At 42.6% G+C, this 18,274-nt stretch overlaps 3 protein-coding genes across 4 annotated transcripts in view; 1 reads left to right on the top strand and 2 right to left on the bottom strand.

Moving 5' to 3' along the window:
* LOC130214757 (pterin-4-alpha-carbinolamine dehydratase 2-like) overlaps positions 1-1,629 on the bottom strand; it is a 9,432-nt gene extending 7,803 nt beyond the window's left edge. The window contains exons 1-2 of one of the 2 annotated variants that reach the window (XM_056446570.1): positions 1,461-1,629; positions 285-410 (exon numbers count right to left, since the gene is read on the bottom strand). In XM_056446570.1, the coding sequence (XP_056302545.1) occupies positions 285-410; positions 1,461-1,574 (240 nt within the window). In that variant the 5' untranslated portion in view covers positions 1,575-1,629. The remainder of the gene's footprint in view (positions 1-284; positions 411-1,460) is intronic. The other variant, XM_056446571.1, reaches the window with a different exon arrangement.
* Positions 1,630-2,462: 833 nt separating this feature from the next.
* txndc15 (thioredoxin domain containing 15) lies at positions 2,463-6,230 on the bottom strand. The gene is made up of 5 exons (XM_056445732.1): positions 6,103-6,230; positions 4,365-4,657; positions 3,646-3,809; positions 3,246-3,376; positions 2,463-3,097 (listed from the first exon to the last, which is right to left on the bottom strand). Exons 1-5 carry the CDS (start codon positions 6,176-6,178, stop codon positions 2,901-2,903), a joined length of 861 nt encoding a protein of 286 aa, XP_056301707.1. The 5' UTR covers positions 6,179-6,230; the 3' UTR covers positions 2,463-2,900.
* A 666-nt stretch (positions 6,231-6,896) lies between these two features.
* Positions 6,897-17,390, top strand: faxdc2 (fatty acid hydroxylase domain containing 2). Its single transcript, XM_056445733.1, has 9 exons — positions 6,897-7,022; positions 7,824-7,921; positions 8,732-8,835; positions 9,243-9,364; positions 12,095-12,300; positions 12,999-13,104; positions 13,365-13,531; positions 16,016-16,222; positions 16,265-17,390. Exons 1-8 carry the CDS (start codon positions 7,014-7,016, stop codon positions 16,173-16,175), a joined length of 972 nt encoding a protein of 323 aa, XP_056301708.1. The 5' UTR covers positions 6,897-7,013; the 3' UTR covers positions 16,176-16,222; positions 16,265-17,390.
* The last annotated feature ends 884 nt before the right edge of the window (positions 17,391-18,274 follow it).

Here is an 18,274-nt window from a genome sequence, read left to right as displayed (position 1 = left end):
TTTATCTTTAGTTAATTAAAGTGTTTAATGTGAACTCTAATGCTTCAACACACACATGTAGATGCTGAACAGTGTCAGATCATCAGCTCATCTGTTCATACAGAGGCTGATATTAACTCCCGCCTGTGTTTCCTTCAACATTATAGCTGAAAACACAGCAGAACAGGTTCCCGTTCCTCTGACGGGTTTATATCAGAGAGCTATACTACAGTATTGATCTTCAGACACTTGTGCTCTCTCTCAAATACATGCTCAATCACACACACACACAGACACACACACACCTGGTTGAAGGTGTTGAAGGTGAGCTCTCTGTGCAGGGCGTCTCTGTCCTCCAGCTCTGTCCATCCGCTGCCCTTCAGCTCCTGGAGGACCTGCTGACGTTCCGCTGGAGAGAGACGCTCCGGCTGCTGGAGCGCACACACACACACACACACACACACACGTTCAACAGAATTGCTGAATGTACCTGACTATAGTTCAGGTTAAACTGATGAAACTAAACACACTAGTAGTGTTTTATCTCATCATCATCATCATCAATATGAGTGAGACAACAAACACAGAACATCAGTTTTCCTCTCTGGACAGGCCTAACTGCTCAAATCTAATAGCGGATTAATAAATAATGCACATTTACAGTCTAAACACATGCCAAACAATTAAAAACAAGCATGTTTTATGTTCTCCTATGAGCTGAGCCACGGTCATTAATGTCTGTTATAACAAACACACTCATGAGCACTTCTTTCCCACAGACACTCATTTATTGATCATTAACGTGTTTATTGGTGCTTATATTATAGCTTTACTCTTCAGTTATAATAGTAGACTTTAATAAGAAACCTTTATGTGTAGTAGAGTGTGAGACAAACTGGTTTTACGAATCAAACATGATGTTTAGCATCACTGTACATGTGTGCAGTGGTCTGCAGGGGTTATTCACTCGGGACTGGGGTAGATAATGTCGAATAAAGCAGATGTGGAGCCGCGGCGGCCGCGCGGACTGGAACCGGTCTGCGAGCGCCCTCTGTCGGCCACCGGACACACCGCGCCCCGGTCACCGCGGAGGAGTAAAACACCATTACTGCTAACCACAACACACCATACAGACAGACAGACAGACAACAGGAGCCTTTAAACAAAAATAACACAAATCTCATGTTTACACGTGTGCTTCATAAAGAGCTGACCGTGTAAGCGCATGCGCGTCCTGAGGTAACGTTAGCGTTAGTTGTGTTCGCTCGGTGACTCGTTCCCGCTTTCTGTAGTTTATTTGCTTTACTGTTATCAGATTCTCTCTATAATCAGCGCTCTGCTTTCATAATAACTGTCAAAGTCAAACATTAGCATTAGCACAACTAGCTCTCGCTGGAACTCTCGTCTTTGATTGGTCGACGGTACTCTGACGTCAGCAGTGAAGCCGCGCTCGTGTTCGCCTGTGTTTTGGCTTTTCTCACCGTTTTACCGGCGGCGCCCGTCCGGTCTCCAGCAGCCCGGCAGCAGCTCGGTGTGGTCCGGTGTGTCGGACTCAGCAGGCCCGGGGTCAGCCGCAATAATAGCCGGCTCATCATCAGCACTGCACTGCGGAGGGAGCGGGTAACGCTGAAGGGCTGCCCGCGGCGCGCCTGATCAGAACGCCGCAGCCTCACTTCATAGTGCGCACTACAGTTAGCGCCCTTAAAAGTCATCCGATGTGTTCAAGCCTTTTCTCTGTAGTAGAACAATTAACTATTTTTTTCTGTATTAATTTTTATCTCTGCTTTTACATGTACACCAGCGGTGGCCAAACTTATTCATATGAAGAGCCAAAAACCAAATATCACTGAGCGCCGCGGGCCGAAGATAAATATACCACACTATATTACATTAAAGTCGACATTAAAGAGTCATTTACTAATTTATTTCATAATATTTCAAAATAAACACAAAGCATTACTTTAAATCATATAAACTAATGCAGTATCACTTTTATAATGATAACCTATAGCGCCAGACTGAATCTGCAGACCTTTATAGCTGTTTCTGCGGAGAAGTCTTTATGTGGAAGGATTTTAGGAGTATTATAACTACAAACTTAATATATGAAGTAAAAATAACACCTTTTTAAGTCTAATGTTTACAATGCAAAGACAATTAGAGCCACTTATCTGGTAAATCAAGTCTCTCATTTAATATCTCTACTAAAAGACAGAGAATATGACTTCACAAACTGTATTGTGAATAAATCATATGAACATTTAAATATTACTGTTATTATATCATAATAATATTAGTATAATTAATTTAAGAACTGAATTATATATATCTTATATATATATCATGAACAATCACATTTATAACCCGGAGCTCGACACTCACACTAGTCCAGAAGAATCTGCCTTTGACTGGATTTGCTCAAAGTCTCTGCACTGTTGGATGGCAGCGTGTACATCTAAACAAAGGCTGATTAATTTACACAATTTAATTGAAATATTTAATTTCAGTCAGCGTTTAACAATAAATCAAGCAACGGGTTACATTACATTACATTACACTGACAATCTTGACACTCTTTGTGTCATCAATGTTAGTCTGCAGATCTCCATGTGTCCAGCAGATGTGATGTCCTCCGTCAGTCCGTCATCACAGTGCTTCAGTATTCTTCCTCTTCTATTATTATTATTCCCTCCAGAACTGAGCAGTATTTGTGCATGTTTAGCACACACTGATGAGTTTATACTCTTCTGTTTCTGATTGGATGGAGACGCTGCTGTATTCACGCATCATCCATGTGATACTCCAGTGTTGTGCATCTCTACTCCTCATATTCAGACGCACACAGTGTTATTGCTTCACCAGTCAACAGTTCTTTATTTCACAGGTATGTACAATCAGAATCTCACACACACACACAAGCTCTACTCCTGGTGTTCGTGGTCCTGTCCTGGAATGAGCCAGCGGATGCTGTCGGTGCACAGGGCGGCGTACAGAGCGAAGCCCAGGATGAAGAGAACCGAGAAGACGAAGAGCCAGTCGATGCTGCGCACGGGGACCGCCGGCAGAGGACCAGCATGATCCTCCGGCAACACACACTGACCCGCGCTCGCCTCAAACCCTGAGCACACAGAGAAAGAGAGAGAGAGAGAGAGAGAGAGAGACACTGGGTGAGTGAGTGTGTGTTATTGTACATTAATAGTGTCTCAGTAGTGTGTGTGTTGTGTATGGCTGCGTTTAGAGCAGATGGGCAGTGTGTGTCTGCGCACCGGTCTGGTTGCTGATGAAGGCTGTGAGCGTCTCTAATGTTCTCTCCGTCTGGTTGAATCTGGCCATCGGTTTCACCCCCTGAAACAGCAGAATATTGGGCACCGCCACTGTCCCGAAGCGCGTGGAGAGACTGCAGAGACACACACACACACACACACACACACACACACACACACACACACACACACACACACATAAACACTAACTCTAACACATGCCCTCACACACTGACACAAACACTAACATACACGCTCACAGACACACTCAACACATAAACACTAACACACTCGCTCTTACACAAATACTAACACACACTCATTCTCTCACTCTCAAACACTCACATAAACCACACATACTCTTTACACACATACACTCTCAGACACTCTCTCTCACACACACCTGCTGTGCTGAGACGCATCCAGAGCCAGGAAGTGCATGCTGGGAAAGGCTCTGGGCAGGGCGTTGAAGTGCGGCGCGAGGCTAGCAGAGAACGGACACCAGCCGGTGTAGAAGAGCACCAGAGAACACTCGCTGCTGTTAGCGTTCAGCAGATCCATCAGGTCCTGCACACACACACACACACACACACACACACACACACACACACACACACACACTCTGATCATCAAACACTGAAACATTAATCAAAGTCAACATGAGTATTCATTATCAAGGTGAGAGGCAGGTCAGAGGAGAGCTCATTAATATTCATGACCGTTCCAAATATGGTCAGTAAGGATCACCTGACTGTAGAGGTGTTGATGGAGTATTACAATCATTCATTCCCCTTCAGCTTAGTCCCTTTATTCATCAGGAGTCACCACAGCGGAATGAACCGCCAACTATTCCAGCATTTGTTTTACACAGCGGATGCCCTTCTAGCTGCAACCCAGTACTGGGAAACACCCATACACACTCATTCTCACACACACACACTCACACTAGAGCCAATTTAGTTACTCAGTTCCCCTATAGCGCATGTGTTTGGACTGTGGGGGAAACTGGAGCACCCGGAGGAAACCCACACCAACACGGGGAGAACATGCAAACTCCACACAGAAACACCAACTGACCCAGCCTGGCTTTCTTATGTGTGTGTGTGTGTGTGATCTGCTCACCTGAGAGGCATTCAGCACCTGCACCATGAGCTGCTCCTCTACGCTGATGTTCCTCTTCTCACAGTTCACCTTGAAGGTCTTCGCCGCCTCGCTGAAGCTCTGGTTCTGGTTCTGGTTCTCTGTGGTGTCAGCGTGACTGACGGCTGACTGCAGCTCCAACGGCTCCTGGGGCTCCTCCACACAGGGCTCTCGGGGGCCCGGCCGCTCCAGCATCTCTGCTGGCTGTGAGTGCAGCGCTGGGGCCGTCTGGAGCTCCACATCTGGAGGAGCTGCAGCCTCTGATGCACACACATCTGCACACCAAACACAGGGTAAAACATACAGTAAACACAGGGTAAAACACAGGGTAAAACATACAGTAACGCAGGGTAAAACATACAGTAAACGCAGGGTAAAACATACAGTAAACGCAGGGTAAAACATACAGTAAACACAGGGTAAAACGTACAGTAAACACAGGGTAAAACATACAGTAAACACAGGGTAAAACATACAGTAAACGCAGGGTAAAACATACAGTAAACGCAGGGTAAAACATACAGTAAACGCAGGGTAAAACATACAGTAAACACAGGGTAAAACATACAGTAAACGCAGGGTAAAACGTACAGTAAACGCAGGGTAAAACGTACAGTAAACACAGGGTAAAACACACAGTAAACGCAGGGTAAAACATACAGTAAACACAGGGTAAAACATACAGTAAACGCAGGGTAAAACGTACAGTAAACGCAGGGTAAAACGTACAGTAAACGCAGGGTAAAACATACAGTAAACGCAGGGTAAAACATACAGTAAACACAGGGTAAAACATACAGTAAACGCAGGGTAAAACATACAGTAAACGCAGGGTAAAACATACAGTAAACGCAGGGTAAAACATACAGTAAACGCAGGGTAAAACATACAGTAAACACAGGGTAAAACATACAGTAAACACAGGGTAAAACATACAGTAAACGCAGGGTAAAACATACAGTAAACACAGGGTAAAACATACAGTAAACACAGGGTAAAACATACAGTAAACGCAGGGTAAAACATACAGTAAACGCAGGGTAAAACACACAGTAAACACAGGGTAAAACATACAGTAAACGCAGGGTAAAACATACAGTAAACGCAGGGTAAAACATACAGTAAACGCAGGGTAAAACATACAGTAAACGCAGGGTAAAACATACAGTAAACGCAGGGTAAAACATACAGTAAACACAGGGTAAAACATACAGTAAACGCAGGGTAAAACGTACAGTAAACGCAGGGTAAAACATACAGTAAACACAGGGTAAAACATACAGTAAACGCAGGGTAAAACATACAGTAAACGCAGGGTAAAACATACAGTAAACACAGGGTAAAACATACAGTAAACACAGGGTAAAACATACAGTAAACGCAGGGTAAAACATACAGTAAACGCAGGGTAAAACATACAGTAAACGCAGGGTAAAACATACAGTAAACGCAGGGTAAACACAGTAAAACACAATATAAACAGGGTAAACCACAGGGTAAACACAGGGTAAAAATACAGTAAACACCCGGTAAGCTACAGTAAAAAAACGGTAAATATTTGTAATAAACACATGTAACCTGACAGTAAATGCCTGGTAAATAAACACAGTAAACACAGGGTGACGCTCTCCGGGCTCCACGCGGGTGTGTGTTTACCTCTGTCGGAGAGTGCGAGTGTGTGTGTGTTTACCTCTGTCGGAGAATGTGTGTGTTTGTTTACCGGAGAGTGTGGTGAGTCCGCTGATCACGCACAGGCAGAGCGCGAAGCAGCGGAACCGGCGCGGGGCAGAGCTCATCCTGCCGATCCTGTGTATGAGATCCGCTGCTCTACACTTCCGGTCCAGCACTTCCGGTATAGCTGTCACTATGCTGTCACCGCCCTCTGGCGAGTGTCTGCAGTTCAGCTCATGAACCTCCAGCATTAACACACACAATCCGCTCTTCTAACCGTGTGGAGTTTGCATGTTCTCCCGGTGTTGGTGTGGGTTTCCTCCGGGTGCTCCGGTTACCCCCACAGTCCAAACACATGTGCTATAGGGGAACTGATCAACTAAACTGGCTGTAGTGTATGAGTGTGTGTGTGTGTGTGTGTGTGAGAGAGAGAGAGAGAATAGTGCGTATGGGTGTTTCCCAGTACTGGGTTGCAGCTGGAAGGGCATCCACTGCGTTAAATATGCTGGATAAGTTGGTGGTTCATTCCGCTGTGGTGACTCCTGATAAATGAAGGGACTAAGCTGAAAAGAGAATGAATGAATGAGTTTAGTTGTTTAGTTTATCAATCATTCTGCTTGCTTTTCTTTATATATATATATATATATATTTGTAATAGTTAATATTGTTTGTTTGTTTATTTGTTTGTTTGTTTATTTGTTTATGTATGTAAATAACACACACAGAAGTTTAGTTCTGCAGTTACAGTAGAGCCGCGGTGACTGATGTTGTCAGCTGACCAACGGCTGTCCAATCACTGAAGAGAGTTCTGCCGTCCAATAACAGAAGAGCTCGACTGTAAACATATCAGTCCAGCTGCGGTCGGTCAGTTCGGAGTCCGTCATCTGCGGGAGCTCCACACACATACACACACTCTCATACACTTATTTACACACACTCTTATATACACACACTCACAGGATGGCCACAGTGAGTATTCACTTCATTACAGCCTTTGTTTACTGTACTGTCGCGCTTCTTCTTGTCGGTGTTCTGTAACTATAACAGTTATTATTGCAGTTATTATTATTATTGTTATTAATATTTTTATCAATTTTATCATTATTATTATCATTATTATTATTATTATCTCTTCATCTGTTAAAGACACATTTATCTAAATTCATAGCGAATAATAATGTGATGTTTCAGAGTCTTTGTTTATCGTTACTGAAACATTATAAAGTATTATGGTCATTTGTAGTAGTGTTTCTGGACCTTACCATAGTAAAGTGTATTATACTGTCTATATTATTGTCTATATTATTGTATTTACAGCACTTTGTTAATGAATGCTTAAATTATAATAATAAATTATGAATAATAAATAAAATGAGTAAAAATGAAGAGAGATTAGCTTAAAACAAGCAATCTGACAATGGGGAAAGGGAAATAATCTAGTTTTTGCATTGAAGACCACTTTACTTTCCACATTAGCAGATTGTTTAGCTTGTTTTAAGGAGAAACTCGCTTAATTATTCTGAACATGACACAATAACATTCACTTGTCCAGAAAAAGCTTCTTGATGAAAGAATCTTTAGAGGTTTAGACTGAGGCTGTGCAGTGTATTCTCTATGATGTGGAATGTGTGTGTGTTTATTCTGTTATGTTGAAGGCTCTTCTGACTGCACAGTATCATCTATTATCTGACTTATAAACTGAGCAGGTTTGCTACACACAGACAGATAATGTGCCGTATCCAGCGTCTGACCTCTTCTCTGTATGTAAAGGAGAGCAGCGGCGGCGTCTGGGACTCACTGAGGAAGGCAGCGTTCGTCATCGGCTCCGGGCTCTTCTTCCTCATCGGCTTCAGAAACTCAGTCACATGGTGAGCAGATCCACTCTGCTGGAGTTTACTCGCTAACTTTGGGTTAAATAGTTGAATTTGATTTATTTATGTCTTTTTTTCTTTATTATATGAGAGACTCGCTCTGTTTACCAAACTAATAGATCGAATTGCATTTGCATTGTCAAGCTTAAATGTTAAAATATATTATTTCTTATTACTTTACTCTCAAAATAATATGACATAAATCCACAGAATTATTTATTTATTTGACTAAATTCTGCACAGAAATAGCAAACAAAGTCTGCAGATTCTGTCTGGCCCTGCATAAAACTGATGTCTTTTCTCTTCATCATGATGACAGCACATAATATTAGACTAGATATTCTTCAAGACACTAGTATTCAGCTTGAAGTGACATTTAAAGGCTTCACTAGGGTAATTAGGGTAAAGTTAGGGTAATTAGGCAAGTCATTGTGTAACAGTGGTTTATTCTGGAGACAATCCAACACTAATATTGCTGAAGGGGGCTAATAATATTGAGCTTAAATTCTTTTTAATTAAAACATGTTTAAGGTCAGTATGAATAGCTACAGAACAAACCACTGTTGTCTAATGAGTTTCCTAATTAACCTGGAATTATTTCTCCAGCCAAACTAAAAGAAGGAAATATCCACAGAAGGAAAATAAAATATGAAATATGCTGGAAATCTCCTTGCTCTGTTAAGCAGCACTTAGAGAATAAAATCTTAACGGGAGGGTGAATAATTTTCAATAAGACTGTATTTAAAACACTCAGAATAATGGATTTGTCTGTCAGTGACGTGTGAAGCGCTGCTCTGTGTTTCTCAGGCATCTGCAGAGGTTTTGGGGAGCGTCTGGAGACTTCTGGCAGACGCAGTGGAGCCGCATCCACCAGGCCATGGGCGGAAACCAGACCGCACTCTTCTTCATCGGTCAGACAACTATTGATTAGCCATGATTATCGATATTAGAAGCATTGATTAGGGCTGCACCTGAGGGGAAACACCTCACATTGACATGTCTAGTGTTTCTGTGATATATCCAGAGGGCTTGAACAGCTCTGTCTGAATACAGCACATTCAGTTAGACTGACTGCATGTGGAGTGAATGATGAAGGAAGATAGTGCTGCACAATACACCAAAAATGATCAATATCATGATAATAGTAAATCAATATCCATATTGGTCAGCAGTATCCTCACAGGGTGAACTAACTACTTTAATTCTTGATATCAATAATGCAGACTGAATGAATAAATGAGCAGTGTTTTATCATGACTGCTGTGTGTGTGTGTGTGCGTGTGTGTGTGTGTGTGTGTGTGTGTGTGTATATGATCAGGCACTATGCTGGTGCCCACCCTCTCCTTCTGGCTGTTCAATGCTCTGCTGATGTTGGTGGACATCACCGGAAAACCAAACTTCATCACACGCTACAGGATTCAGAGCGACAAAAACAACCCGGTACTGTGCTGCTCACTCAAACACTCTTATTCACTGCAGTATTACTGTCACACACCACAGGAGCAATGCCATGCGTAAAATCTGAAAAACACTGCAATATTTACATCCCTTTATCAGTGCACTGAACACACTGACTCCTGTAAACGACACGGTATTTAACTGTAGTATGGACTGTGTTTTACTGCAGGACCGTTATGCAGTATATATGCTACTCTAAACATGTGTCCTGATGGTGTTTTAGCAGCGTGGGACACATATATGACTGTCAACATCTCAGCAAATGTGTTTTGGTGACCCTTTAAAGCTGCATTGAGCAAATTACTGTATGTATTTACAGTAAAAGTCTACACGCAGTTCTGTAAATACACATGCAGCAAGGTAAACGCTGCTGTAAACAGTGTTGTGCTGTCACTGATTTACAGTGAGTTACTGGAGATTCTGCAGGAATTCCTTTAACAGTGAATCTTCACTAGATTTGTAGAGACAAAGGAGAAGCTCTAAACACTCCTGCAGTGTAGATATACATACAGATCTATATTGACTGTGATTTTTACCATAGATGATTGTTTTCTCTGCCGGCTTAAAGAGACGATTCACCACAAAAGATTAAAGTAAAAGTCCAGTTGATTTGACCTTCATGAGTTTCTTTCTTCTGTTGAACACTAAATGAGATCCTCTGAGGAATGCTGGAGGAAACAGAGATTGACCTTCATAGCTGGAATTAATAATACTGTCTGCTTCCTCCTGCATTCTTCAAAATATCTTCCTTTCTGAGGATGAAGAAATGATGGCATAATAATTTACATTTTTGGCTGAACTGTGCCTTTAAGGCTTGAGATTATCACAGATTAATTAATTACTGATATCATTTTACTTATTAAGAAGCTCACTCTCGTGATTATCATTATTATTATTATAGTATATATAAATATAAATATATATATACAGTTTCAGTCAGAATTATTCGCCCCCCTGTTTATTTTCCCCCCAATTTCTGTTTAACAGAGAGCAGATTTCTCCAACACATTTCTAATCATAATAGATTTAATAACTCATCTCTAATCACTGATTTATTTTCTCTTTGTCATGATGACAGCACATAATATTAGACTAGATATTCTTTAAGACACTAGTATTCAGCTTAAAGTCACATTTAAAGGCTTAACTAGAGTAATTAGGGTAAAGTTAGGGTAATTAGGCAAGTCATTGTATAATGATAGTTTGTTCTGGAGACTATTGAAAACAAAATATAGCTTAAAGGGGCTAATAATATTGACCTTAAAATGTGTTTTAAACAATGAAAAGCTGCTTTTATTCTAGCTGAAATAAAACAAATAAGACTTTCTCCAGAAGAACAAATATTATCAGACATTCTGTGAACATTTCCCTGCTCTGTTTAACATCATTTGGGAAATAAGTGTAAATGATGAGTGTGTGTCTTGCAGTAGAGAACAGTCACACATATACTATTACACTATGTGAACCCGCACCACACAGCCTCCTCATGTTGAAAGGTAAATAAATATATATTTTAGTTAATGTGTATATGGTAATGAGCATCGCTGACAGCCTAACTGTGGAACTTTAGACATGATTTTCTCAATATTTACAAACTTCAGATTCCAGATGATCTAATAGTCGTGTCTCTGCTAAATCTCATGTATATTTCCATATTTCAGATGATGTATATATCTCAGTGTTGATATTGTCCCCTTATGACTGGTGTCGTGGTCCCGGCTCACGTGTGTGTGTAATTACAGTGTTAAACCACAGGCCTCCTGAATCTGCAGCTGTGATTTCTCCTCATCAGAGCTGTGTTCCAGCATGTGCTCCTGCATCAGTGTACACGTTCTCCTGAGCGTCTCTGATGTGAAGTCAATGACTTTACTGGACTGTAGTTCATCATTATCTGCTCTATGTCCTCCGCTCTGATTATAGCTGTAAATATACGCCTGTAAAGCCGTAACCGCTTCCCTTTCTGATAACTCTGTTTGTGCTGATGATAATGGATCACGCGGAGCTTGGGTTCAGATGACACAGCATCTGTGATCGATGTAATGATCAGCATGGTAGATTATACAGAGAATAAAAACATCTGTGTGTGTGTGTGAAAGGAACCAAACGCTCTGAACATGTTTCTGTTGGTGGAGAGAGTTCAGAGTCCGCTGATGACGGAGCTGTTTTCACTGGGCTTTCTGATGAACTCTATGGTTTGCTCTACAGTAACACCACTGACTGACCTTCACCCTGAACCTACAGAACAAAAACAGCATATCTGCACACGCCGACCAATGAGAGGAGTTACACTGCGGAAACTGCTGTTCTCACTCAGAGTGTGTCTCATTTCCACTCCAAATATCTGAAAACTCCTAAATCAGTCAGCATTCTCTAGACAAGAATAAAATATAGTGTTGTGTTCAGAAATAATGAGTCAGAATGAGGAGAGTTTCTCCTTAAAACAAGCAGAATCATCTGCCAATGAGGGAAGAGGAATACTGTGTGTGTGACGCTGCACTTTCAGACTCTTTAGTGCTGTCTAGTGTCTGAATAATGCACAGGTTAGTGTATGCCCTAGTGTAGCTGTGTTCATTCTGTCAGCTTTGTGTTTAATGAAATCTCCTACAGCAGTGCTGCGCTTCACATCGGGCTGCTGATGAACCTGTCGGGCTTTATTCTGAGGTAACACTCGTCTGGATCTGCTGTATTTCTGATGTTTGCTGTGTCCTGCAGGTGGACTCGGGCAGGCTGTGGCATGCGGTGAAGACGGTGCTGTTTAATCAGGTGTGTCTGTCGGGGCCGGTGGTGGCGCTGACCTTCCAGCTGATGCGGCTGCGTGGAGACCCCTGCGGCCCCGAGCTGCCCACCTTCCACTGGGTGCTGCTGGAGCTGGCCCTCTGCGGCCTGATGGAGGAGATCCTCTTCTACTACACACACCGGTCAGAGACGCACAACACACACATATACCTCAGTCTGAGGGGAACCTTTAGTCCAGTAGAGCTGTGCAATACCACAATATATACCAAACAGGGCTTTTCTTACTTAGTTTTTGTCTTGTTTTTAGTCCAAATATTTAAATATTCTTAAATCAAGAAGTATTTTCTAGACAAGTGTAAACTACTGTCCTGTATTCAGGAACAATGAGTCCAAATCTGAACTGAGCCTTGTGGTACCCCACAGTGTGCTGTTGATCTGTATGATGCCTCTTCATTTACTGACACACACTGATCACGCTCAGATAGGTCAGACCTGAACCAGGCCAGTGCAGTTCCTGTAACACCAGCATCATCATCAAGCCTATCAAGGAGAATATTATAATGGATTAAATCAAATGCAGCACTGAGGTCCAATAACACTACGAGAGAAATGCAGCCACGCTCGGACAACAGGAGCAGGTCATCTGTAACTCTTAGAGGAGTGTTTCTATCCTATGAAAGGCTCTAAATCCAGACAGGAACCTCTCATAGATACTGTTCCTCTGTCAGAGAAAGTATAGTTGAGCAGATACTACTCTCTGTAGTATGTCTGATAGAACAGGCAGATGTGAAACGGGTCTATAATTTACTAACTCTTTGTGATCAAGCTGTGTTAGAGGCTCAATGACAGCGAGTTTCTCCTGTTGATCTGCTTGTTTTAGGCTTGTTCACCATCCGTCGCTCTATAAGAGCATCCATAAGATCCATCACGAGTGGACGGCTCCTGTAGGGGTGGTGGCGCTCTACGCTCATCCGGTCGAGCATGTGGTAAGATCCAGGCTGCCGTTACACTGCACATATTTACATCTTGTTTTAAAAGTGACAGGTATCTGATATCTGCATTTACACTGCACACACACACACACACACACACACACACACACAATGACCTGAACATAACACAGCATCATTTCTCCATTCCTGTATTTAATCTGCTCAAAGAGTTTCAGTCGGTCTGTTTCAGTCTGTCCTCCTCCACCTCTGTTAACTGCGGTGCTGATCCTCTGTCCTCCTCCATCTGTGTGCAGTTGTCCAACATGCTGCCGGCTCTGATGGGGCCGCTCCTGCTGGGCTCCCACGTCTCCACCACCAGCCTGTGGTTCACCATCGCTCTGCTGGTCACCACCGTCTCCCACTGCGGGTACCACCTGCCCCTGCTGCCCTCGCCAGAGTTCCACGACTACCACCATCTCAAGTGAGTCTGAGAGACAAACACCAGATCATCTGCATATTCATGAGTCTGAACACCACAAACACCAGATCATCTGCATATTCATGAGTCTGAGACACCACAAACACCAGATCATCTGCATATTCATGAGTCTGAGCGCCACAAACACCAGATCATCTGCATATTCATGAGTCTGAGCGCCACAAACACCAGATCATCTGCATATTCATGAGTCTGAACACCACAAACACCAGATCATCTGCATATTCATGAGTCTGAGCGCCACAAACACCAGATCATCTGCATATTCATGAGTCTGAGAGACAAACACCAGATCATCTGCATATTCATGAGTCTGAACGCCACAAACACCAGATCATCTGCATATTCATGAGTCTGAGAGACAAACACCAGATCATCTGCATATTCATGAGTCTGAGAGACAAACACCAGATCATCTGCATATTCATGAGTCTGAACGCCACACACACCAGATCATCTGCATATTCATGAGTCTGAGAGACAAACACCAGATCATCTGCATATTCATGAGTCTGAGAGACAAACACCAGATCATCTGCATATTCATGAGTCTGAACACCACACACACCAGATCATTTGCATATTCATGAGTCTGAGCGCCACAAACACCAGATCATCTGCATATTCATGAGTCTGAGTGCCACAAACACCAGATCATCTGCATATTCATGAGTCTGAGAGACAAACACCAGATCATCTGCATATTCATGAGTCTGAGCGCCACACACACCAGATCATCTGCATATTCATGAGTCTGAACACCACAAACACCAGATCATCTGCATATTCATGAGTCTGAGCGCCACACACACCTGATCATCTGCATATTCATGAGTCTGAACACCACAAACACCAGATCATCTGCATATTCATGAGTCTGAGCGCCACACACACCAGATCATCTGCATATTCATGAGTCTGAACACCACAAACACCAGATCATCTGCATATTCATGAGTCTGAACACCACAAACACCAGATCATCTGCATATTCATGAGTCTGAGACACAAACACCAGATCATCTGCATATTCATGAGTCTGAGAGACAAACACCAGATCATCTGCATATTCATGAGTCTGAGACACAAACACCAGATCATCTGCATATTCATGAGTCTGAGACACAAACACCAGATCATCTGCATATTCATGAGTCTGAGACACAAACACCAGATCATCTGCATATTCATGAGTCTGAACGCCTCAAACACCAGATCATCTGCATATTCATGAGTCTGAACACCACAAACACCAGATCATCTGCATATTCATGAGTCTGAACGCCTCAAACACCAGATCATCTGCATATTCATGAGTCTGAGCACCACACACACCAGATCATCTGCATATTCATGAGTCTGAGCGCCTCAAACACCAGATCATCTGCATATTCATGAGTCTGAGCGCCTCAAACACCAGATCATCTGCATATTCATGAGTCTGAGCGCCTCAAACACCAGATCATCTGCATATTCATGAGTCTGAGCACCACACACACCAGATCATCTGCATATTCATGAGTCTGAGCGCCTCAAACACCAGATCATCTGCATATTCATGAGTCTGAGCGCCTCAAACACCAGATCATCTGCATATTCATGAGTCTGAGCGCCTCAAACACCAGATCATCTGCATATTCATGAGTCTGAACGCCTCAAACACCAGATCATCTGCATATTCATGAGTCTGAACGCCTCAAACACCAGATCATCTGCATATTCATGAGTCTGTGCCGTCCTTCACTGTGCTCTACATAGGGCTCATGCCGTGCCCTTTGCTCTGCTGATCTCCGTCATGTAGTGCAGTAATGCTGTGTCTGATACACTGATGATGAAGATAAACACAGCGGCTGTGTGCTAATCATCTGCAGATATCCCTCATTTACTGATCTCTCACACGCTTAGGGTCAGCTGGAGTTCAACTTCACTCATCTTATAACCCAGCACAAAATATAGTCATTTTCACACATAAAGAGTCAAAATGAACGGAGTTTCTCCTTAAATCAAGCAGAATGATCTGGATTACAGTGAATAACATCATTCCTCTGCCCCCATTGGCAGATTATTCTGCTTGTAAGGAGAAACTCTCCTCATTCTGACTTTATTTCTGAAATCCAGACGTTTATTTACTGTTGATTTGTTTTACTGTGTCTTTATTAGTCTAGAAAAGCCTTCATGGTTTAAGAATCTGTAGATATTTGGACTAGAAACCCGACCCAACCTGGCAGTAAGAGCAGCATGTCTGCAGTGTCTGTAGTCTTCTGCTGTTTGTCCAGTTATTTCTGAAACTAAATGAATAACGGCGTCAGTGAGGGGAATATACTGTACGTGTGTCTCTATACATCAGCTGAAGAGCTGTCTGTGCTGGAGCTCCTGTTTGATTTCTTCACATCACGCTCAGATGTGACCCTAATAATGCATCCGTGTGTGTGTGTGTGTGTGTGTGTGTGTGTGTGTGTCCCGCAGGTTTAATCAGTGTTATGGCGTGTTAGGAGTGTTGGATCGTCTGCACGGCACAGATGAGAAGTTCAGAAACTCTCGAGCGTACGAGCGGCACACGGTTCTGCTGGGTCTGACGCCGCTGAGCGAGAGTATCCCTGAACACAGCAAGAAAACACAGCAGTGAGCGAGCGCAGTGTGTACAGCCTGCTGATCAGTGTACTGCACTGCACTCTTCACACACACACACACACACACACACACACACACACACACACACACACACACACACACACACACACACACACACACAGAGGAGGAAACCTGCAAACAGCACTCACACACACACTGGGATTATGAAGAACTAACATTACTGGAGAACCTGCAGCTCTACTGAATCTCCAACATGTAGAGTCTGTGTGAAGTCAGAATCCACGACAGAATTGACCAGCGCTGCAGGATACTGGAGAATCTGCCATGATCCACTGCAGTCAGAGTGATCAGCGCTGCGGTTTATTTCCTCTCCATCAGTTTATTATCATCATAATAGTGTTAATAACTCATCTCTAATAACTGATGTCTTTTCTCTTCATCATGATGACAGCACATAATATTAGACTAGATATTCTTCAAGACACTAGTATTCAGCTTATAGTGACATTTAAAGGCTTCACTAGGGTAATTAGGGTAAAGTTAGGGTAATTAGGCAAGTCATTGTATAACAGTGGTTTATTCTGGAGATAATCCAACACTAATATTGCTGAAGGGGCTAATAATATTGAGCTTAAAATGGCTTTAAAACTATTAAAAACTGCTTTTATTCTAGCTGAAATAAAACTAATCAGACTTTCTCCAGAAGAACAAATATATATCCTTCTGTTGATGTCAATCTGAGGGTTTCCATAGCAACTGGATATTAATATTCTTAGCCACGCCCCTCTTAATGTTCGTTTAGCACTTTAGGGAGTGATGCACTAAAGAAGGCCCCGCCCCCTACTGAATATTCAGTGTCAGGACGTACGTCAACATGCTGTAATAAAAGTACGCAGACTGACTTTAATATTGATTCATTGATCATTAAATCATCATTAAATCACACACACACACACACACACACAAACACGTGTGTTCTGGTGGTCGTTTACTGTAGGGAATCTTTCTGAGAGCGAGCGAGCGCTGGTGATTTCACCACTGGAGCTCTCTCCTCAGCCAATCAGAGCTGAGCGTGAGTCAGGCAGGCTCCATCAGCTGATCCTGAGTGCAGTGGTGATGGCCTTCCTCCCTCCTTTATCTCTCTTTATCTCTCGAGTCTGTGTTCTCATGTTGTGTCTGAAGAGCTCTAATGTCTGTACAGCAAACTGATTAATGATGTGTAATTAAAATGAAGTGTTTTAGATTTGAATATCAGTTTAAAGATCTATATAAACACACCTGATATAAACACAAGGGTACAGTCTGTCTCATAAATGCATCAACGGTTTCATTCCCGTCTAATTAAATCTTCTGACCAATCACATGCTTGTTACAGTCTGACATGCTCCGCCCAATTCTTCTCATTGGCTGTTCAACCACTCTCACAGGTAGAGCTGTGAGAAAACACGCTATTAGCTGATTGAGGGGAGGTGCTACTCTATGCCCCGCCCTCTCTTGATGTTTCAGTTCAGATTACATCAAACAGATTTCAGAGGAGCTTTAATACTGAAACCGGAGCAGCTGATTGGTCGTCTGGATGATCTTCTGATCATTCATGTCTGGATGCTCTGATTATACTGAACACCTGCTGTATTCATCATCCTGAGTCTAATTTAGCACACGTGATGATCAGTTCAGCCTCCATCATTCAGCAGTGATCATGTACATGTTCTACACACAGAAAAGAGGCGGGATTAATCAAGATGATTAGACATTAAAAAAAGCCAGTGATTGCTCAATATTTTACATTTCTGTCCAGAGAGGTCCTGTTTTGATCCTCGATTGGTCTCACGCAGTCAAGTGATGTGATTTCACAGGTCAGAGTTCACCAAGCTTGAACTTTGCAACACTTTTCTGACACATTTGCGTGCGTATGAATGGGAGTCTATGGGAGGAAAAGCCCAGTGTGACCGCAGCTTTACTCCGTTTCTGGCTGGTGTCTAGTCTAAATATCTACAAACTCTTAAATCAGTCAGCATTTTCTAGACAAGCAAAGAATATAGTGTTGTGTTCAGAAATAATGAGTCAATAAATGAAGAGATTCTGATTAAAACAAGCAGAATGATCTGAGAATGGAGGAAGAGGAATCATCCT

Source organism: Danio aesculapii, chromosome 21, assembly GCF_903798145.1.
Source record: "Danio aesculapii chromosome 21, fDanAes4.1, whole genome shotgun sequence".
In the NCBI taxonomy this organism is placed as follows: Eukaryota; Metazoa; Chordata; class Actinopteri; order Cypriniformes; family Danionidae; genus Danio; species Danio aesculapii.
This window is presented reverse-complemented; position numbering and strand designations above follow the sequence as displayed.

What these genes read in the sequence shown, in the direction of transcription:
- txndc15 (XM_056445732.1), bottom strand. Translation starts at nt 6,178, where the DNA reads ATGAGCTCTGCCCCGCGCCGGTTCCGCTGCTTCGCGCTCTGCCTGTGC. An exon ending in CGGACTCACCACACTCTCCG is followed by an intron (nt 4,658 to 6,102) that starts GTAAACAAACAC and finishes TTTGGTGTGCAG; the next exon opens with ATGTGTGTGCATCAGAGGCT. An exon ending in GATGCGTCTCAGCACAGCAG is followed by an intron (nt 3,377 to 3,645) that starts GTGTGTGTGAGA and finishes GTGTCTCTGCAG; the next exon opens with TCTCTCCACGCGCTTCGGGA.
- faxdc2 (XM_056445733.1), top strand. An exon ending in TTCAGAAACTCAGTCACATG is followed by an intron (nt 7,922 to 8,731) that starts GTGAGCAGATCC and finishes TGTGTTTCTCAG; the next exon opens with GCATCTGCAGAGGTTTTGGG. An exon ending in GACCGCACTCTTCTTCATCG is followed by an intron (nt 8,836 to 9,242) that starts GTCAGACAACTA and finishes GTATATGATCAG; the next exon opens with GCACTATGCTGGTGCCCACC.